Source organism: Crocuta crocuta, unplaced genomic scaffold (genome assembly GCF_008692635.1).
Source record: "Crocuta crocuta isolate KB4526 unplaced genomic scaffold, BGI_CrCroc_1.0 scaffold190, whole genome shotgun sequence".
Taxonomy (NCBI): domain Eukaryota; kingdom Metazoa; phylum Chordata; class Mammalia; order Carnivora; family Hyaenidae; genus Crocuta; species Crocuta crocuta.
In genome coordinates, this window is record NW_027527955.1 from 4,562,899 (window position 1) to 4,586,169 (window position 23,271).

Below are 23,271 nucleotides of genomic sequence, written 5' to 3' on the forward strand. Positions count from 1 at the left end.
GTGGGGAAGTGGATGAAATGAGTGAAGGTAGTCAAAAGGTATAAAATCTTCAGTTATAAAATAAATAAGTCATGGGGATACATGTACAACATGGTGACTATGATTAATACTACTCTACTGCATATTTGAAAGTTGCTAAGAGACCAGATATTAAAAGTTCACAAGAAAAAGTATTGTAATTTTGTTGACAGATGTAAGGCAGACTTATTGTGGTGATCATTTCACAATGTGTACAAATAACAAATCATTATGTTGTACACCTGAAGCTAATATAATGTTCTATGTCAATTATACCTCATTAAAAAAAAAACAAAACGATGAGCTTTCTGTTAACAATGGTCCATTTTGAGCCCAATCTGGGCAACACCATATAAATGCCCTGTGGCCATCTTGTGTACTTCAAGCAGACAATACCAAAAGGACTCATGGTGTAATCTTCTAGCTACACTCCTTTCCCTGGTTACGCAACGAATGCATTGAAGCACGAGGGTGCAGATGACATACGTAAGCCCAGTGCACAACCTGCACAGGGCATCAGGCAGAGCTCACCTCTCACAGCGTCATCCGAGGAGCCCCCTGAGGCAGGAACAGAATACACATTCACACACTTATTAGCCAGGAGTCTGATCTCTCTCACAGGTGAATAAGCGTTTGTCAACACATCACTTTCCCTTAAAAGGATAGAACAAAAACACCTGATGAAATTCCCAAGGAAGACAACATGAACATTGCTGAGTTCAATTCCTCCCTCTATCATTCAAGTTCTAACCTGACAGAGAGGAATTAAGCATTATTTAGGCATAAGAACAAATTGGTGAATAGGACTCATGATGATAGTTTCGGATGTGGAGGAATGATTTGTTTTATGCTTTTTCTTTGTTTATACGTTCTAATAAATTTAAATATGGAGACACTCATTTGGTGTGTCACATTTTGTACCAGAAAATTTTTTTTTAACTCCCAACTGAAATAGGCTGGACTACTCCCGGGCCCAGGACTCCTGTGACGGAGGAATGGTAGAATGCAGCCTGCCTCTGTTGGTCTGCCAGTCACGACTGTTACTACCGACAAAGCCTTGTTTTATGATCTTCAGAATTAACAAAACAAGAAATAAGAGTGAGTCAGATGATGAGACGATCCTGAGCCTGAGAATATTACATCTTTTATCACTGTGACTAAATGATACACATTGGCAATGGGAGAAGTTCACGGATTCTTCATAAATACCTGAGTTTTCATTATGGGTGGGTTCACTGCCTACCTATCTGCAATACCTCTAGCGTTGGCATTGGAGGAAAATAACAAGCCAACTATCAATTCAGGAGAACCCTCCTCATACCTTTGTGCCATGATCGGGCCTGGGAGGGATAGCTGGATGGACACTTGCTGTTTCTTACAAAACCTCTCATCGTTCTGAAGTACTTCTGTAATCTGAGAGAGAGACATCTATTTAGATATTTTTCATGTATACAAACACACATACATTTCCAATTATAAAAGATAAAATAGTTTTATTTTTTTTAATGTTTTATTTATTTCTGAGAGAGAGAGAGAGAGAGAGAGAGAGAGAGAGGCAGCGTGAGCAGGGGAGGGTCAGAGAGAGAGGGAGACACAGAATCCAAAGCAGGCTCCAGGCTCTGAGCTGCCAACACAGAGCCCGACACGGGGCTTGAACCCACCAACTGTGAGATCACGACCTGAGCCGAAGTCGGACACTCAACTGATTGAGCCACCCAGGTGCCCCAAAATTGTAGTTTTAAAGCGCAGTCTATGAGGATAAAATTCAAGGACTTAGAATCAAATACCTGGGCCATAACGGCTGGAGGGATTTTCTCCCGGATGTACTCCACATAAACAACTGTTGCCTCAAGAATCGAAGCCACATCATTCTTTCTCCCTTTTGCATATGGCAACAGTGTACGCAGCTGCTCACAGCAATACTTGATTCGTTCTCTGAGCAGAGAATTAGAATAAATAAGGAATAATTAGTCTCATTTTCTTCCTTGTACGCAAGGACAAACAGTCCTTCCTCCTAGGTCTGTTAACAGAGGAAATGCTTCCTCCCTGTCTAGTCTCTGTTTCACAGAAAGGCCATGTCCCCATAAGCCAGCAGCCGCCACAGCCCCCGGAACCATGGCGTCTGTTCACACTGCTGCCCAGTACAGTGTTTCTGCTGACGGCAGCCCCCGTTCACTTGCCCCAGGCCTGCTGCAGTGTGCAGAATGACCCTGCCTATGGAAAGCCCTCTCAGGAGGGAGTGGCATGCTATACATAAGTCCTTTAGTAATTCACACTAGAAGACTAGCAGACAAAGAACAGTCAGGAGATTTTTCATGTCACTGTGACCTGGACCACATTTCCAACAACAGATCAATTAGCATATTGTATTAAATGGGCTTTACATGTAACTCTGTGTTCTGAGCCAAAGGAAAATCAGAAGGCTACTTTCTTCAAATGAGGTAGATACGAACAGAACAAATAAACCAGTATGCAAACGAGAACATCGTTCAGGCTAGTATCAGAAAGAAATTAATCCAAGTCTTTCATGGTTCTGAAGCGAAATGCATAGGAAATATAAATCTAAGCCTTTGATCTAAGCCTTTGGAACTTCTATTTGCATGTATTCATTTAATAAACATTATTAAGCACCTGTTTTATGCTGAATAGCAAGCACCTTGACATACATAGGTTCAAATGCTGGCTCTGACAATTAACCAGATAGGAACTTTAGCAAGTCACCAAACCTTTCTGAACCTCAAAGTGATACATAGCTTATGAGTAACTCAAATATTCTAGATCGGTGGTATTTTAACTGGACTCTGAGCAGTTCTGACAGTTCTATAGAGGTGTCTCAGGGACTCTTCTAGAAAAAAAGGAATGAAAAAGTCAACAATTTGACAATGTATACAAAAGGCTTGAAACTTTTCATACCCTTTAACATGTTAATTTCACTTACAAGGACCTAAAACACAGAACAAACTTTTTGCAAGATGATATACATTATAGCAGCATATCAGTATGATATTTAAAAGAAAAATCTAAAGACATAAAATAGATGGATACTTAAGTAAGCTATAGCTTACTAACTCAGTAGAATATTATCTGGTAGTAGAAATGATATGCTATAAATCTAATGGGAAAAAATAGGATATTTTATAGCATATAACTATAAAATATAAGGCAGTATATAAAATATGATGATAGACATTAAACAAAGTAAAAATAAAGCATACAAAAAAGATTTGAAAGTGAAACCATCAAGTCATAGTTATTTCTGGATGGTTAAGCTATGGAAAATATTATTTCCTCCTTTTATTTTTTATATTTCCCAAATATTTTTGCTGCATACTAGTTACTTTTATAGTAAAAAATCATATTAGATATTTTTTCCAACATTCGCTGGGAATGCTCAAACGCACAGAAAGACTGAAAGAATTTAGAATCTTAATTCTTAAAAGTTGAAAAAATTAAAAATTTGTACAGAGAACATGTATATACTTCACCCACCTAGAATCTACAATGAATGTTGACTGTCCTCACTTGGTCACATATGAATTATCATACTGGCCATATATCAACCTATTTTATTATACTGAAGCATTTCAAAGTAACTTATAAACTTAAGACACTAAACTCTTAACCATATTATTAGCTAGAGTTCAATTATTTTATTTTCAAATAAAAGTTACATAAAATAAAAAATACACACATCTTAAGGGTACCATTCTATGAGTTTTGACAAATGCACAAAACTATATAACAAAAACCCTAATTATCATGATCACAGCCCTGGAAAGTTCCTTAGGTTTCTTCCCAATCTCATCCCTCAAAAGGGGCAACGACATTTCTGGTATTTTTCCATCCCACATTAGTTTTGCCTGTCTTCAAACTTCATATAAATCTAAATCTTCAGCATGTGCCATTTTGTGTAAGATTTCTTTCCCTCAGCATGTTTTTGAGATTTGTCCATGTGGCTGTTTATTAATAGTAGTTTCTTTCTTTTTATTGAGTAATAGTATTCCATAGGACAAATACGCCATAGCTTACTGATGAACACTTTGGCTGTTTCTGGTTTTCAATCATTATGAATAAAACTGCTAGATCAGCCTGTACACCCTTCTGTGAATGCATGTTTTTATTTCTCTGGGAACACATTTAGGAATAGAATTGATGGGTTAATTTTATAAATTTATAAGAAATTGACAGAACTTTTCCCAAAATAGTATCATTGTACAGTCCCACTGTCAAAGTATGAGAGTTCCTTTTGTTTCAAATTCTTGACAACATTTAATATTGTCAGTAGTTTTAATTTTAGCATGTTGGCCTTTCTAAGCAATTTAGCATATTTTCAGTAGTTTTAATTTTAGCATTTTTGGTACATGGTAGTACCTCATGCTTTACCTTGTATTTCCGTGACCAAAGAAAAAAATTTATGTTGATAACTTTTATGTTGAGAACTTCTTCTGGTGCTTATTGGACACTTCCACATCTTCTTTTGTAAAGTGTCTGTTCAAATATTTTATTTCAATTTTAATTGGATAGGAGGGCTTTTTGGTAGTGAGCTTTAGAAGTTATCATCTGTAATACCAGATTTTTTTCAGCATATTTGTTTTGCAAATATTTTCTCCCAGTCTATGGTTTGCCTATTTATTTTCTTAGTGGTGTGTTTTGATAGTCACTTTTAAATTTTGATGAGTCTAATTTATCTATTCTTTTATAGTTATTGCTTTCTGTGTCCTAATGAACAGCTGCCCAACCTCAATTTGTGAAGACATTCTCCTATGCTTTCTTCTAGAACTGTACTGTCCAATCCAGTAGCCAGTAGACTGGTCTATGTAGACTTATAGCCATTAGTCTATATAAACTAGCTAAAATTAAAATTAAAATTCATTTCCTATTACAAAAGACACATTTCAAATACTCAACAACTACATATGACTAGCAGCTCCTTTACAGGACAGTGGATGTGAATATAGAGTATTCCTAACATTGCAGAAAGTTCTACTAAACAGCACTATTCTAAGTTTTAGCTTTATACTATAGTTCTGTCTATGCTCCATCTTGAATTAATTTTTATACAGTATGAGTAAGGGGTCAAGGTTCATTGTTTTTCCATTTGGATATCCGGCTGTTCCAACACCATTTATAAAAAAGACCTCTGTTTCCCACTAAGTTTGCTCTGGTGATTCACTGAGAATCAAATGAACACAAATGTGTTGGTCTAGTGCTAGGATATTATGTTCCACTGATTTATTGGTCAACCTCTATGATAGTAACACTGATTACTGTAGCTGTATACAGTTTTGAAGTCAGATAGTTTAAGTCTTCCAATTATGTTGTACTTTTTCAAGAGTGCTTTGTTCTAAGTACTTTTATATTATAGGTACTTTTCATTTTTAAATCAGATTATCAATTTCTTTTTTTCTATTTAAAAAAATTTTAATGTTTGTTTATTTCTGAGAGAGAGAGAGTGGAAGAGAGGAGACACAGAATCTAAAGCAGGCTCCAGGATCTGAGCTGTCAGCACAGAGCCCGACGTGAGGCTTGAACTCATAAATTGTGAGATCATGACCTGAGCTGAAGTTGGACACTTAATTGACTGAGCCACCCAGGCACCCCAGATTATCAAAAAAAGCCAGTCTGGATTTTTCTTATACACATTTCAAAGTATATATTTTTCTGTTTATCTACCTCACTGTGCCTTTATATTTATAGTGGTCTCTTACAGACAGCAGACAGATGTGTCTTGGTTTTTGTTTGCTTGTTTGTATTCATTCTGACAATCTGTACTATAAGTTGGATATAGGCGGATAAAAGTCTATCATTTTATAATTTTTTGCCTGTAGTTTCTTTGGCTTTTTGGTTCTTCTGTTCTTCCTTTCTTGGCTTCTTTTTAAATAATTTTTAAAATCCCATTTTAATTTGTTTCTTGGCTTCATAGCTATCCCTTCTGCATCTCTCTTTAGGAATGCTCTAGGGATTACAATATATATCTAACTTTTCATAGTCTATTTAGAGTTAAAATTTTGTGACATCACATAAAATATATAAATGCTAAAATCATGTAAGTACCTTTACCCCTTTCATCTTTCACGCTATAGTTGTCATATGTGCACACCTACATATACAGTTGACCCCCGAACAACTTTTGAGTGGATGAGCTTGAATGCACTCATCCATTTAAATGCAGATTTTCTACAGTAGATACAGTACAGTACTATAAATGTACTTTCTCTTCCTTATGATTTTATTAATAACATTCTATTCTCTATCTTACTTTATTGTAAAAATACTGTATATAATATACATAACATATAAACTATTTGTTAATCAACTGGTTATGTTATTGGTAAGGTTTCCAGTCACCAGTAGGCTATTAGCAGTTAGGTTTTGGGGAAGTCAAAAGTTATACACAAATTTTTGACAGCACGGGCATCAGCACTCCTTTTTTTTTTTTTTAATATATTTTTTTTTNGCATCAGCACTCCTAATCCTTATGTTGTTTAAGAGTCAACTGTATTACAAACCCCACAATACGACGCTATAATTTTCACTTATAATTCTTTGAAGCATTTTATAGAAAGAGGAAAAATGTTTGTTTTCTAATATTTTCTCATGTATTGATCATTTCTGATTCTATTCAGCCCTTCCTAAAGATCCAAGTATCCATTTGTTATCATTGCTGGTTAGCTTAAAGAATTTCCTTTAGCTTTCTTACCCCGCAGGCCTGCTGCTGTCAAAATCTTTGGGTTGTCTTTATATTAAAATACCTTATTTCATTATTTACTGCTAGGAAATAATACCTGATGGAAATATGATTTACACGAAGAGGTGAAAGGTATCAGATATAAAAGGTATGGTGGCATACATAAAAAAACTAATTTATTTCTAACTTATTAACATCTTAAAAACCAATTAGTAGGTCTCTGACAGATCTGGAGCAGTTATGTCAGCTGCTGCGGTTTCTACTCAGATGAAAGAACAAAGTGTTCTCACACTTTCTATCTGTCTGATCGTGGCAGCCAAGACTGAATGGGAGAATACAAGGGAAAAATGTGGTAATACAGAAAAAAATGTGGAAAAAGAATTTTTGCAACTGAGAAATAACCTTGTATACAGTGAAGAGCCTGTTTTACTAAAAAAAAAAAAATCTAAAATTTGAGCTATAAGAAAAAACAATATTTATAGGTTAAAATGACTGAAAATTATTTATCATTTCTTCAATAAAGATGTAGGGTCTATTTTCCCTCCCCTTCAGTCTCTCCTGGCCTGTGCCCACCTTCATCAGAAGATATCCAGACAACTGGCTACTACTGTTCCAAGACTAACGTCTGAGAAGACAAAGCTCCAGTGCTGGTCTCATTAAACCCCGAGCTGTCGGACAAGAGGTCTGTCTGGGTTTGCTGGAGACACCATGTGGAGAGGTACCAGGACCAGAGGGAAACACACCAATCCGTTTGAGTACAACGTTTCAACCACACCCCACCAAGAGGCTATCCAAGTGGATGACACTGCGCTGGGCTCTCCAGACAGGCTATTTGTCAGCTGAACACCACGGAGTAACCACAGTAAACACTATGTGGAGAAGAATCACAAAATCAATTCTACTCAAATTGATAATCCATAAAATTGTGAGATATGATAAATAGGCTGTTGTTTTAAGCCACCAAGTTTTAGGGTAATTTGTTACACAGGAAAATAACTCCAAGAATAGCTTACAATTAAAGCAAAATTAATAACAATGTAGGGTTGATAACATATGTAAAAGTAAAATGTACGACAATAACAAAAATAGAAGGTAGGTGGAAACATACTGTTGTCTATCAAGTGTCATAAGGTCAAATCACAGTAGACTGTGGTAAGTTAAGGATGCATATTATAACCCTAGAATAATGACTAAAAAAAGATAGTTTTAGCTCAAAAGCTAATAGAGGACATTAAAAGGAATGCCAAAGCATACTTGATTAATCCAAATTAAGGCAGGCAAGGAGAGAAAAAAAGGAAAAGAAAATAGAGCTAGTGAAAACAAACAGAAAACTCATGGACCTGAACTCAAACTTAACAGTAATTATAAGTAACTCAAATAAACATTCCAGTTGAACAGCAGAGATCATCAGAATGGGCAGACTAAAAAGAAAAATGAGGGGTGCCTGGGTAGATCAGTGGGTTAAGTGTCTGACTCTTGCTTTTGGCTCAGGTCATGATCTCACAGTTCATGGGATGGAGCCCCCCATCAGGCTCTGCACTAACAGGTCTCCCTCTCTCTCTACCCCTCCCCTGCTTGTGCTCTCTCTCTCTCCCTCAAAATAAATAAACAAACATTAAAACAAAAAAAGGAAACTAAGACTCAACTACATGCTGTTTACATTTAAAGATACCCTTTAAATATAAAGACATATTTAGGTTAGAAGAAAACATGCAAACACTAATCACAAGAAAGCTATATGAATATCAAGGTAGATTTTAAGATGAAATATTAACATAAATAGTTAGCACTTATCATTTCCTAACAATAAGTGGTCAATTCATTTAGAAAACAGTCACCTAACAATTTCAAAATACATGAAGCAAAAACTGAAAGGAATGAAGTAAAATATACAGCAATCTAAAGTCACCACTGGACATTTAACTCTCAGAAAAACCAATAAGGATACAGAATATATATGAAAAATAATACCAACCAATTCCACCTTATTAATATTTAGAACACTACACCCCAAACAGCAGAATACATTCTCTTCAAGTGCACGTGGAATACTCATCAAGGCAACCACACTTTAAGCCATAAAACAAATCTCAGAAAATATCAAAGGATAGAAACTTGACAGAATATATTCTCAGATGATAATGTAATTCAATTATAAATCAATACCTGGAAAATCTTCAAATATTTGGAAGCTAGGTAGTTATATTTCTAAATAATCATTGGTCAAAGAAAAAAAATCACAAAGGAAAGGAGAAAAATACTTTGAACTAAGTGATAGTGAAACTGTAAGATGTCAAAATTTATGAGATGCAGCTAAAGCATTAATAAGAAAAAAACTTATAAATGGAAACTTATAGTTTTAAACACATTTATTATACAAGAAGAGAAGGTTAAAATCAAGGATTTAATTTCTACCTAAGAAAATAGAAAAAAGAGCAGTGTATACACAAAAAGGAAATGACAGAGTAGAATCAGTGAAATATAAAATGGGCAAATAATAGAGAAAATCAATGAATAAAAATCTGGTTCACTGAAAAACCTCAGTACAACTGATAAACCCCTTGTGAGACTCATCAAGAAAAATAAACACAAATTATCAATGCCAGGAATGAAAGAAGAAATATCATCAGAGACCTACAGCCATTAAAAGGATTATAAGAGAGTATTATGAACAAAAAGTCATTCAATAAATTTAACACCTTGGGTTAAATGAACAAATTTCTTAAAAGACATAAATTAAACCAACTGAGAGGAAAAACACAGAAAATCTAGCCCTATGATCATTAAAAGAATTGAATTTTTAATTAAAACTTTCCCACAGAGAAAATTCCAAGCCTAGATTACTTTACTGCTGAATTCTATAAAACATATCAATCTTACACTGCTCTTTCAGAAAACAGAAGACTTTCTATTTCATTTTATTAGGTCATCATTTCCCTGATACCAAAATCCAATAAAGAGATAAGAAAATTAGATACCAATAACCTTCATGAAACAGATACAAAAAATAACGAAATATTAGCAAATCGAATCTAGCAATAAATAAAAAAGAGAATACACCAAGACAGAGTATAGCATTTTAAAATAATCAATGTAACCAGTACATTAACAGAAAAAAAGGAGAACACCATACAATCATCTTAATAGATACCAAAACATACAAAATTTTACATCCATTCATGATGAAACCTTGAACTAAGAATAGAAGAAAACTTTCTTCTGCTGATAAAAGGCAATGTACAGAAGCAGAGTCTATATCCTATGTAATAGTAAAAGACCTAATACTTTCCTTGTAAGACTACAAACAAAACAAGGATTTACCTTCACCACTTCTAATTCAAAAAAACTGGTCAAGGCAGTATGGTGAGAAACAGAAGTAAAAGTCACAAAGATTGGAAAGAAAGAGGTCTTTATTCACAGATGACATAATTGTGTATGCGAGAAATCTAAAAAAAATGACTAGAAGTGATGACTAGATAAAGCTAGGTCACGGGATACTAGGTCAACATACAAAATAAATTTAATTCTAGATACTACTTATGAAAATTTTGGACATACAAATTAAAAAACCTGCTTACGACAAAATTTTTTAAAACTTCCCAAAACATTCAGAAATAATAAACTACCAAACACTGTTGAAATAAGGATCTTTTTTTAAAATAGAGAGATGAACTGCCAGAATGAATATTGTCCAACATCAATCCCCCCCCCACCCCAAGTGATCTGCTGATTCAGCACAATCCTAATCAATATCCTAGCGGGAGCACCTGGGTGGCTCAGTTTGTTAAGTGTCAGACTCTTTTGGCTTAGGTCATGATTTCACAGTTCATGAGATGGAGCCCCTGTGTTGGGCTCTGAACTGACAGTGTGGAGCCTGCTTGGGATTCTCTCTTGCTCACTCTCTCTCTCTCTCTGCCCCTTCACCAGGCACGCACCCTTTCTCTCTCTCAAAATAAATAAACTTAAAAAAAAAAAAAATCCTAGCAGGATTTTTTTTTAAAGAATGAAACTGACAAGCTTATTTTAGAATTTACGTGACAATTCAAAGGATCTTAATATCCAAAGCAACTTGAAAATGAAGAACACAGCTGGAGGACTTTATCTGATTTTGAGACTAGTAAAGCTATAATAACCACTGCAGCATAATACTGGAGGGAAAAAGAGAGAAAAATAGACCAGGAGAACAGGGAATCTAGAAATTCACTGATAATTATACAGTAGTTGGTTTTTATGAAAGTACCAAAACAATTCACTAAAGAATGGAAAGTTGTTTCAACAAAATCTTAAAACTCTCCATGTGAAAAAAAAAAAACTCAATCATTTCACCTCATACATATAAATTAATTTAAGATACATAATCATAATAGCTAAAACTATAAAACGTCTTGTAGACAACATGGGGCATGTAATTGAACTTGGTGGTAGGCAATGACTACTAATACAGGATGGAGACGGCATGTTTTTAAATTTTGATAAACTGTACTTTTTAAATTTTTTAAAAAACTGCTGATCAAAAGACGTAACTTGTTCACTAAAATGAACAGTGAGCCAAGGTTAGAAGAAAATATTTCTAGACATAAATTTGACAAAGGATTTGAATCCAGAATATTAAAGGGCTCCTACAACTCAATAATAAAAACACAAGTAAGCAAATTTTTTTTAATGGGCAAAAGACTTGAATAGATTGTTCATAGAAGAAGATATACAAATGGCCAAAAGCATGTGAAAAGCTGCTCAACCTCAGTAATCATCAGGAAAATGCAAATTTAGAATCACAGTGAGATCATACTCCACAACCACAGGAATGACTAAAATGGAAAGACTAACAATACCAAATGCTGAGGATATGGAGCAACTAGTATTCTCATATATTGCTGGTAGGAGTGCAAAATGGTGCTACTATTTTGGATTTCTGTTTGGAAGTCTCTTAAAAAAGAGAAACATACACCAATCCTATGATATGCAACTCTGTATCTGAGAAAAATGGAAATGTAGGTTCATAAAACATATAAAATAATGTGCCTAGTAGCTTTCTTCTTCTTCTTTTTTAAAGTTAAGTTCTATGCCCAATGTAAGGCTTGAACTCATGACCCCAAGAGTCACATGCTCTACCAACTGAGCCAGCAGGACACCCCCAATGCCCAGTAGCTTTATTCTTAATAGATAAAACCCAGAGAATGAATAACCAAAATGTGGTATGTTTACACAATGGAATATTCCTCAACAATAAATAGGAACAAACCACTAAAACACACAACTCTAATGAATCTTAAAACATGTGCTAGGTGAAAGAAGCCAGACATAAGTGCATGTATTGATGGTCCCATTTATATAAAGTTCTAGAACAAGCAAAACAAATCTATAGTAATAGGATAGTACCCGCCTCTAGGAGATGGGAAAGGATAGACCAGGAAAGAACACGAGACAATATTAAATGCAGGTTTTATTATTATTCAGGTATGGTGAAGCCAATAGATCAGAAGATGGCTGCCATTAAAGAGTTTGTTACTCACAGTACCCATGAGGCCACTTCACACTATGCAAGGCCACATGGGTAAGCGCCAGGGTCAGTTAGGAGGCAGGAGGAGCCAGAGGAAAACCAGGGTAAGAGACTTTATTGTGGTTTGAGAGAAGGAACAGGAAAGGTGGGTAAGCAGGCCTAGGATTGGCTGGTTTCAATAATTTCAGCAAGCCCTGGGATGTCAGGGCTGTCCCAAGTTGGTAGCACATTCCCTGAGGTGATAAGGGCAGGGGAATATTGGCCGGGAGCACAGGAGCCTGATAGAGAGAGTGGGTGCGGATGGTCTCTGGATTGGTCAGTTTGCACATATGCAGGGCATGCTCACTGGCAAATCATTTACTATCTCTAGAAACTTGTTCTTGCCGGGATGAGCAGTCTCTCCATGGTCAATAAGGTCCCTGATGTCAAAACATCAGAATAAAAAGACATACTTGGAAGTGGTGGGTTGCTCAGTTGGTTAAGCATCTGACTCTTGATTTTGGATCATGTGATGATCTCATGGTTTGTGGGTTCGAGCCCTATATCAGGCTGAGTGCTCACAGCGAGATGTCTGCTTGGGATTCTTTCTCTCTTTTCTCTGTTTCTACCCCTCCCCTGCATGCGATCTCTCTCTCTCTCTCTCTCTCTCTCTAAACGAACATTTAAAAAACAAAATAGAGGGGCGCCTGGGTGGCTTAGTCGGTTAAGCGTCCGACTTTCGCTTAGGTCATGATCTCGTGGTTCGTGGGTTCGAGCCCCGCGTCGGGCTCTGTGCTGACTGCCAGCTCAGAGCCTGGAGCCTGTTTCAGAGTCTGTGACTCCCTCTCTCTCTCACCCTCCCCTGCTCATGCTGTCTCTCTCTCTCTCTCTCTCTCTCTCTCTCCTAGAAATAAAAATATTAAAATAAAAACAAAAATAAAAATAAAAAAATAGACATCTTAATACACAAGGAACATTCTGATAATGGAAATGCTATGGTTTAGATGGGTGTATGCATTTGTCTGCCTCATGACCAATGCTGGTCCTTCCCTATGTAGCCTTGAATGATGTGATAAACCTCCTCTTGGGAACTGTGGGTAACAAACCATCTTTTTAATATTCATCAAGCCAGGGGTGACTGGGTGGCTTAGTCAGTTAGCGTTCAACTCCTGATTTTGGCTCAGATCATGATCCTAGGATTATGGGATCTCTCTTTCTCTCTCTCCCCAAAATAAAAAATAAGAAATAAAAATAAATTCATCAAACGATACACTTAAACACCTGCAACTTACCTCTTACAGACACTAATTTAATCTTCTGATGTCAGTTAAATACTTTTTATCCTAATTCTCTAATATTCCTGAGACTATGTAGTGTATTACCAAACATCATAGATCTAGCCTTATTCACTGCTTCTTAAATCTTTCTGGCTCTAACATCAACTTTAGGAACTTGAGGTTAGGAGAGGGCAGGAAAATATGAGACTTGCATCCTTAAATGATAGTGGAGCAAACAGATTAAATAAAGTTTCATCCTTTGACTGAGACACAACTCTAAGTGACCTCTTGTGACCAGAACTTCTTTCAAGTCTTATATATTAACTAAAAATGTGTATAGAGGTGTCTGGGTGGCTCAGTGGGGTAAGCATCTGACTCCTGATTTGGGCTCGGGTCATGAGTTTGCAGTTTGCAGGTTTGAGTCCTGCACCAGGCTCTGAGCTGACAGTGTAGAGCCTGCTTGGGTTTCTCTCTCTCTCTCTGTGTGCCCCCTCCACTCTCATGTTAGATCTGGACATGAAAAGTAATAAAAGAGAGGTAGCATCTCCCAAAGACTTTCATTGCAGCCATTTAGAAATATCACAATTCTAACACCAAATAAAGTATGGAAAACACAATCTTAGAATATAATTGTATGGGGCACTTGGGTGGCTCAGTTGGTTAAGTGTCCGACTTCGGCTCAGGTCATGATCTCACGGTTCATGGGTTCAAGCCCTGTGTCGGGCTCTGTGCTGACAGCTAGCTCAGAGCCTGGAGCCTGCTTCAGATTCTGTGCCTCCCTCTCTCTCTGACCCTCCCCTGCTCACGCTGTCTCTCTGTCTCTGTCTCTCTCTCTCAGGAATAAAACATTAAAAAAAGAATATAAATTGTATAATATATAGCTATAAAAATACTCATTGCACTGTATTTTTCCCACTCAGTGCAGATCAGTGAAATCTATAGGACAGAACTAGCCAGCAGGTCCCACCTAAGTCTCCACTCAGCCAAAGTCTGACTAAACTAGGGCTATCCACCAGCCCATATCATCAAGCCCCAACCCCACCACATTTTCATTAATCTTCAGCAGATAATGCAAACCATTTGGCAGAAATTACTCAATATTCCTCATGAAAAGACTCATCTTTATCCACACTTAGCTTTGGCTTCTGCTCTCCATTTTTAATAGAAGAGGTGTTCTTCCACCTGGTTCTAGATTCCATAAGCCTCTATCTACTTAGGGATGCTAAGTCCATCACCAATCCCCTCCTCCAGCTATAGGGGATTAATATTATTTAACATTCCTCCCACTGAGAGGTGGGGTTCTATGTACCCTCTCTTTAGATTGTGATAGCTGTGACCAATAGACCTACAGGAGAAGTAGCACTGGACCAGTTTCTGGTTCCAAGCCTTAAGAGAGTGGCAGCGTCCTCTTCCTGTTTCTTGGAACACTCTCTAGGAGCCCTGAGCTGCCATGTAAAACGCCTGACTTCCATGCAGGAGAAGCTTCAGTTGATAGCCCCAGCTGAGCTCAAACTTCTAGCTATCCCTCCAAAGGCTCCAGACATAATGTCTCAGACCATCCTTACTAGACCATCCACTAGCTGAATACGACCAAGTGACCCTAGTTGATGTCTAGTAGAAAGAAGAATTGCCCACTGAGCCCTGCTCAGATTGCTAATCCATTAAACCAGGTATCAAGCCAATAAATTTTGGTTTCATTTTTTACATCATAGATACATCATTTTTTATACCATAGATCATCAGAGCATGAGTATCTTCATGACCTCTGTCTCTCTTCCAGGTATTTTCTTTTGGAATAAAAAACATATTCAGGTCTGGCCCAATCTTATCAACATTTTTCATTTTACCCAAGATCCCCTTTTATGTATCACACACACTCATTTTCTCTTTCTTTAATTTATGCTCCCATCTTTCATATTCCATCTTTCCTCAATGGTGCTTCTTCCCTTATCATGCCAATGAAATTATTTTTGCCAAGAGCAAAGATGTTTAGGCTTTGCCAAATACAATTGGTTCTGCTCTTACTTGTTCTCTGTGTCATGTCATTGAACACTCATTCCTTTAGGAAACTCTGTCTCCTCAATTCCAATCCCTCTTGGCTTATCTTCCTAATAATTCCTTTTCTCCCTGATTTCTTCTCTGCTGCCTGTACCTTAAGTAGATTTTTCCCAAGGTTCTCTTTTCCACTTATTTCTTCTCTACATTCTTTGCAAAGTCATCCTATCCATCCCTACACCCACTGCTTCAAGTAGATGCTGTATCCTGAGAGTTTGAAATCCATATTTCTGGCCTAGATCTTTCTCTAGAACCTAAGGGTCAACTCTGCCTGGACAGCTTCATGGAAACCTGGAGTGTTCACACCCAACAAGAACAAAATCTCCTCCCACCTCCAGACTTGCATTCTCCTGGACTTCCCAGTCAGTTGGTAAATGCAACATCTATTTGGAAGTTACACTTGACTCCTCTTGCATCCATGCTTATACTGAATCTACCTACTTAGTATATCTGGAATTGGTTTATTCCTCCTTTCCTCCTTATCCCATTTCTAAAACCATAGTTCAGGATTTCATCACTTCTTTTGACAGATTCCATAGGCTTCCAGATTCAACTCACCCTCTAACATCCTGCTACAGTGTTTAGGTGCAAATCTTACCATATCACTCTTTGGCTAAAATCCTTTAGTGCCTCCCTAACAGTTTCAGATTCAAATTCAAATCCCTTAATATGATGAGCATAATCCTTCCCTACTACCTCTTGTCTCTGGCCTCTTCCCACTTGTGCCATTATAGCCAAGTACATGGGTACACCTGGGGTTTCATAAGTTCATTGCATTTTCAGATACTGCCGGCCTCTATACTTGCTCTTTCTGCCACATGAAACACCCTCCCCTGAATTTTAAAACAATTAGTAGTCACTTTTTTGTTTAAAGCTCAATTTAGTGATCATTTTCTCAAGAAAGCCTTCCTGCCCCCTTATTCTGTCTTAGGTAATTTTCCTAGTGTGGTTACTATGTGCTCTTCTCTATCATGACATTTATTAAAACATAATTTTCTATGTAATATCCTATTGAGAAGTCTGTTTGAACACTAGACTAAGATTTTGAAGGCAAGGATTTTTTTAAGCTCAGTTCTCCAGTCATACTTTGGCACATATCAGATTCTCAGATATTTTTTGAATGAATGACATATATATTTGGTTGCCAGATTAACTAGTCTCACAGAGACTTTTAACAGTAATACAAAACATTATGAAATTCATGAGAGCAGTTTCTTCCTAGAAAGGAATAATGCTAAAAAAAAAAAAAAGGGCTGTATCATATCTCACCTTCTCCGCTTTTCCTTGCTTGAATGAAGAAGAGAAACCTTTCTGCTTTTCTCAAAATCTGGCAATTGAGTCTTTAATTCAAGCCCAGTGTTACTTCTTAGCAATTCAGAGCTAGAAACAAGAGAAAATCATGTCACAGATTTAAGAGGAAAATCGTCAGGCAATATTAAACAATAAGCACCAATATACTAATCAAAGCTGCTTCTCTAAGTTCCTTGCTTCATGCAAAGGTGCAGTAAATACCAAAGCACTTTACCTTACATGCTTGCTGAAGAATATTTTATTTCAAAGACTCTAAAGAATTTATGATCAAGATCATCACAAATCCATGACTGATCAAAATTCTAAAACATACAGATAAAGAGTAACGGATACCAGCGGTATTAAAATATTCTGATCTCACTGAATATGACTCCTCCAAATATGACTGTATTGAAAAATTTATAACCGGAACACACCACAAAGGATTAGAGGATCACATTATACTATTCCAACCTGATCAGCAAAGGTCAGATATACTCCATTTATGGATATTTTCTGGCTCTACCATTTTTCTAAAATTTCTCCAGGCATTTTGATTGTTTTTTTTTTTTTTAAAAATATATATTTCCCTAAGAAGCTTATAAACTAATACTATCTCTTTTATCCCAAGGGACATAACTTCATTTGAAAATTTACTTTTATTTGTAGTGGTAGAATTCTGAGGAAAAACAAAGATTCAAGATAGGAGGGTTCAAAAAGAAGTTGCAAATAACACACGGAAATTACAAAGCCTCCCAAAATCTTTCCCAACCTCATATTCCAGATAAAGTTTAATACAATAAATCTCTTTCTGGTTAAAATGTTAAGTAAGATCAAGAAACCTGTTGATATTTCTGCACTACTTAAATGAGCACATCTTTGGTCTAACCACACTTATTGGTGGCCGAGTCTTTTCCTTGTTCAAAATAGTAGATGATCACATTTCTACAAATAGTTGATGGTCACATTCTACAAATTCCGGAAGTGACTGACTCAAAATTTTCACCATCATCACTCATGTCCTCATTGCTTATAGCCCTATGCTCTATTTAAAATTAAAATCCCTTTGGGAATCAGCTTAAAGTGAATGAAAGAAATTCACAAAAAATTGAATGTTTATAAGCAGATAAAGCTAGCATTAGAAAGGTCTGACCCCCAGTTCAGCTATCTATTATCCAATGCAGGTCAGAATACCAGTTCTAATATCAATGGGGGTGGCATGGGGTGGGGTGAGGTAGGTGGGGACAGAGATAGAGAGACCTTTTTTAAGGGTTGTTTTCAGCAGCGGGGGGCGGGGGGGGATAGATTCATGAGTTCAAAAAAGACATCTAGGAGAGCTTAGTGGTAGGTGGATAACATCTGAGGCTGCTCTTGTCTGTTTAAATACTGGGGTTATGTGTAAAATTTTTGTCTGAAGAAAATTCTACTGTTTATAGAAAGTTTGAATACCAGTGCTATTAACTAACTCTGATTAATGATAACTCAGACTCTAACACATCAAGTGTTGGGGAACTTACTATCTTGCAAGTCACCCTGGTTCCCCTGGTCAAATATGATTGTTAAGAAGTAGCTCGGTCGGTTAAGCGTCCGACTATGGCTCAGGTCATGATTTCATAACTCGTGAGTTTGAGCTCTGCGTTGGTCTCTGTGCTGACACAGAGAGTTCTCCAGAAATTACATAGTAAAAATTTCTATTATGAAAAAGTGAAGGAAAAAAAAAACTAACCAAGCAAATAGATCAGTAGAAAAATATCCCAAGTGTTCACTGCAGGACTTCTGCACAGGTAATCCAGGTTCTTCAGGCTTCATAGAAGATTCATTCTTAACTGAAAGTTTCAAAGGGGGACTATTTTAATTCTAACATCACTGGTGGGGATGACGTTAATCTCACATAAAAGCCCTGAACAAAAAGCAGTTGCCACTTTTTACTCAACAGAGTTTACAAAGCAGTATTTTAAAAATATAAAGCAAGTTATAGATTTCAGTTTATAAAGCATGAAGCCACCCAAAATGAAAATACTACATTCTGTTTACTCCAGACACCCTCTTTCAACCATATTTTAGGAATGTAGTGGTAGATGTGCTTAAAACACATTCAACTGAGTTTATTTATTAAGCTCTTATTTATAGGTAAATGTCAGAGACAGAAAATAGGTATGAGTCTGCAGTAGACAGCTGTATTGTCAAAATATGACATCTGATGTTTTCTTTCTTCCTTTTTTTTTTTTTTTCTGTTGCAGCTGCTCATTCTCAGAGCAAAGATGAGATGACCAGAAGCAGACGTGGTTATGACCAATAGGAAGAGTACTAGACAGGTGGTGATGAGCAGCTGCTCTATTTCCACTGAGAACCAAGTAAGAGTTTGCAAAGAGGATTTGGGTTACCAGTTAGCCATTTCCAGGAAGAACTCTGAAACTCAGGAGCTGAAAGCCATTGGAATGTTATTTAACAGACTCAGCAATCTGCCCTGAATGTTAAAAAAGGACATGAGAAAAGGAGGGGTGAACTAAGTCCTACATCATCTGGAGTATGAGTTTATACAGGATAACCCTGAAAGTGTTTTTCAGGCCCATTTTATGAAAATCATCATCTAAAAAGATTCCTAGCTAGTATCCCAGGCTTAGAAAACCCATAAATAGTCATTGACCACAATGATTCCAGTAGAATTTAATTTCAGAAATTGGAGTTTGTCCTTTCATGAGCCAAATTAAAGCTAATTTAGCTTAAGTGTTTAGATGCCGGTGATACACATAATACAATGTAGGTGAAGAGTTTTGAAATGTGAGGGCTAATTGGAGCATTGACAGTAATTACCTGTGTCTAAAAATCTAAAACAGAAAGGATAACCACCCTGTTAACTTACAGAAGTAAACTAATTTAAGAGCCAGGGTTTTGCAAAGAAGAAAGTATGATAAGATTTCAGGTTAGTGGCCCCGGCTTTCAGACCCTCATACAATGACACAGCATGATTAGTTCCCTCTGAAAGAACAAGAAACGATGGGAATAGGTGGTACTAGGTAGGGCACCAAAAAGAAAAATCCCGTGCCTGCCGCAGCTCTGGTTCACCCTTGCGCAACACGCTTTACACTTTGGAAGATGTAAATTCTTTCTTCACAGGTAGGGAACATGTTTCCTTTTATTTTATTTACACTTTTCTTCCTTCAGACTATGATTAATAAGGATTACATGTTCTTTACAAGCACACAGTTAATCTTCAGCAAATAAAAGGGATATGTGGGATACCAACTTAAAAATAGTTTTTGTAGAATTAGAATTTTTCAAAACTTTGGAAATTTGGTTTTCACTCACCAATATTTGAGAAATAGGTTTTCCAGTATTTTACCACAATACCCATTTTTTCGATTGTCAGTGGTTCAGTTAAAGTAATATCAGCTCCATGCCCTGAAACACAACCTAAGAATTTTTGTGTTAAAGACTGACCTTATGACTTCTATTTACAGAAAAAATATAATACATACAGAAGGCACATACCTTTGAAGTTTTCCGGGGTTATAAAAACAAACAGCAAATGTATATTTTTCTTCTTGCCAAATCTGAGAGGAAAAAATGTTAAAATGAAGCAAAATCACCATTTAAAATATTGGGATTCAGTATTTTACCTTAAGAACTAAGCTGGAGTGATTTTATTTCTTTAGAACTTAAAATGGTGGCATTAATATAGAAATTTAGTAAAAGTAGTATCTCAAATTAGCAATGGAGAAAAGATGGACCACCTTGCTTAAAAAAAAAAAAAAAGCTTAATTTTTATCCATGTTATTGAGCTAATCACCAGTTTACAAGAAATTTAAGAAAAAGAGAAATATTTTAAAGAATGCTGTGGGGATGGAGCGCCTGGGTGGCTCAGTCAGTTGAGCATCCAACTCTTGATTTCTGCTCTGCTCATCATCTCACAGATTGAGTCCCAAGTCCAGGCTCTGTGCTGACAGTGAAGGGGCCTGCTTGGGATTCTCTCTCTCTCCCTCTCTCTCTGCCCCTCCTCTGCTCACACTTTTTCTCTCTCTCTCAAAATCAATAAATAAACTTTAAAAATGCTGTAGGGATGAAATCAGCAAAATCTAGAATGTGAAAAACTATGAGACAAATGGCTCCTTTAAAAAATACATATAAATAAAGAGTAAGACCAAAAAAAAAAAAAAAAAACCAAACACAGAGGAAAAGGATAATTGAATCTTGATTTGTATAAACTAACAGTTTAAAAAGAATCATAAAATGGGTGGCTGGCTGATTCAGTCAGAGAGGCATGCAACTACTGATCTCGAGGTCATGAGTTCAAGCCCCACATTGGTGTTAGAGACTACATAAATAAAAACTTTAAAAAATTTTTCTAAATTATAAACAGAAAAATTTGAACACTGAATACTTGACAATATTAAAGAATTGTTATTAATTTTCAGGTATGCATTGTTATTGGGGTTATTTTTTTAAAGGAGTCCTTATCTTTAAGAGGTATTTGTTAAAGTACTTATGGATGGAAAAAAAATGATGTCTTACATTTGCTTTAAAAGAGTTCACCCATTGAGCAGGGATGGGGTGACCAGAAGGACCACAGATGAAACCAGATTGGCGATGTGTTGATAAGTGTTAAAGCTGCATTATGGGTACATGCAAGTTCACTATACTATTCTCTCTACTTTTATATGCTTGAAATAAAAAAAAAGAAATGTAGTATTATAATAAACTATAATTAGGAGTTCAGTAAGTTGACATTTCTGATAATTTAATGGGTACTGAAATTTGGCATTGATTAAAAGGAAATTATTTTCCTAGGAGACTATTAGTGTGAGCCAGACTTCAAAGAGAACAGCTAAGGGTGCCAGAGTGGCTCAGTCAGTTAAGTATCTGATTTTGGCTCAGGTCATAGTCTGGCAGTTTGTGAGTTCAAGCCCTGTGTCACACTCTGTGCCGACAGCTCAGAGCCTGGACTCTGCTTCAGATTCTGTGTCTCCCTCTCTTTCTCTGCCCCTCCCCTGCTCATGTTCTGTCTCTCTCTCTCTCAAAAAAAAAAAAAAATTAAAATTAAAATAAAGAGAACAGCGAAACTGCCTAAGAAAAAATAACCTGTCTTTAATACATAAAGCATCACTTATTACATTAATATATGGTCGTGTGTGGTTATTATTTATTCCTTAAGACAGAAACTGGAAGAACCCCCACTACATAATATTGTTATATTATCTTATACATGCATTTGAAAATAAAGATACATTATGCTATGTTCCAAATTACATTATAGTTGATCCTTGAACAGCATGGCTTTGAATTATGCTGGTCCACTTATATGTGGCCTTTTTTTGGATAAAGTGCAATACAGTAGTAAATCTATTCTTTTCCTTACGATTTTCTTAATAACATTTTCTTTTCTTTGGCTTGCTTTATTGCAATAATACAGTATATAATATATAACACACAAAATATGTGTTAATTGACTGCCAAATTATCAGTAAGGCTTCTGGTCAACAGCAGACTATCAGTAGTTAAATTTTGGAGGCGGGGGGGGAGTTGAAAGTTACACGTGAATGAGAACCACATTTGAATTGAGACAGACTGAATAAATCAGATTGCCATTCCAAAAGTGGGTGAGTTTCATCTAATTAAGTGAAGATCTAAGTAGAACAGAAGTCTGAGGAGCTCCCCCAGCCTGACTACTGAGTTGAGACACTGGCCTTTTCCAGCCTTCAGACTCAGACTGAAATATTGACACTTCTTGGGTCTTGAGACTTCCAGCTTTTCAAATGAAATCTATACCATCAGCTTTCCTGATCCTCAGACCTTTGGATTTGGACTGGAACTAAACATTGGCTCTCCTGGGTCTCTGGCTTGCCAACTACAGATCCTGGGACAGCTTGGCTTTCACTACCACATGAGCCTCTTCCTTAAAATAAATCAATGTCTCTCCCTATCTCTAGATAGATGGGCAGATAGATGATAGATCGCCATCTTACTGGCTCTGTTTCTCTGAAGAATCCTGATTAATATAGCCACACTGTGTTTATCCATTCATCTGTCTATGGACATTTGGGTTGCTTCTACCTCTTGGCTACTATGAATAGTGCTATGAACGTGGTGTGACAATATTTCAGAAACATCCTTACAGACACACCCAGAGGAATGTTTTTCCAAATATCTAGGCTTCCCATGGCCCAATCAAGTTAACATATAAAAAATAACCATCACAGGGGCTCCTGGGTGGCTCAGTCGGTTAGTGTCCAACTTTGGCTCCGGTCATGATCTCATGGTTTGTGGGTTCAGGCCCTGCATCAAGCTCTGTGCTGAGAGCTCAGAATCCTGCCTCAGATTCTGTGTCTCCCTCTCTCTCTTGTCTGTTCCCTGCTAGCACTGTCTCTTCTCTCTCAAAAATAAATAAACCTTAAAAAAATAAAAAAATAAAATTACCCATCACAGTGTTATATAAAATGAAATATATTACTCAGCCTTAAAAAAGA

General features: G+C 36.6%; 1 protein-coding gene across 1 annotated transcript in view; it reads right to left on the reverse strand.

The window, feature by feature from the left end:
* Positions 1 to 23,271, reverse strand: part of SOHLH2 (spermatogenesis and oogenesis specific basic helix-loop-helix 2) — a 47,561-nt gene that overhangs the window by 6,668 nt on the left and 17,622 nt on the right. Inside the window, exons 4-10 of the mRNA XM_077752636.1 lie at positions 20,300 to 20,361; positions 20,117 to 20,221; positions 18,534 to 18,633; positions 16,787 to 16,897; positions 1,806 to 1,953; positions 1,340 to 1,431; positions 550 to 671 (exon numbers count right to left, since the gene is read on the reverse strand). Coding sequence (XP_077608762.1) covers positions 550 to 671; positions 1,340 to 1,431; positions 1,806 to 1,953; positions 16,787 to 16,897; positions 18,534 to 18,633; positions 20,117 to 20,221; positions 20,300 to 20,361 — 740 coding nt within the window. The remainder of the gene's footprint in view (positions 1 to 549; positions 672 to 1,339; positions 1,432 to 1,805; positions 1,954 to 16,786; positions 16,898 to 18,533; positions 18,634 to 20,116; positions 20,222 to 20,299; positions 20,362 to 23,271) is intronic.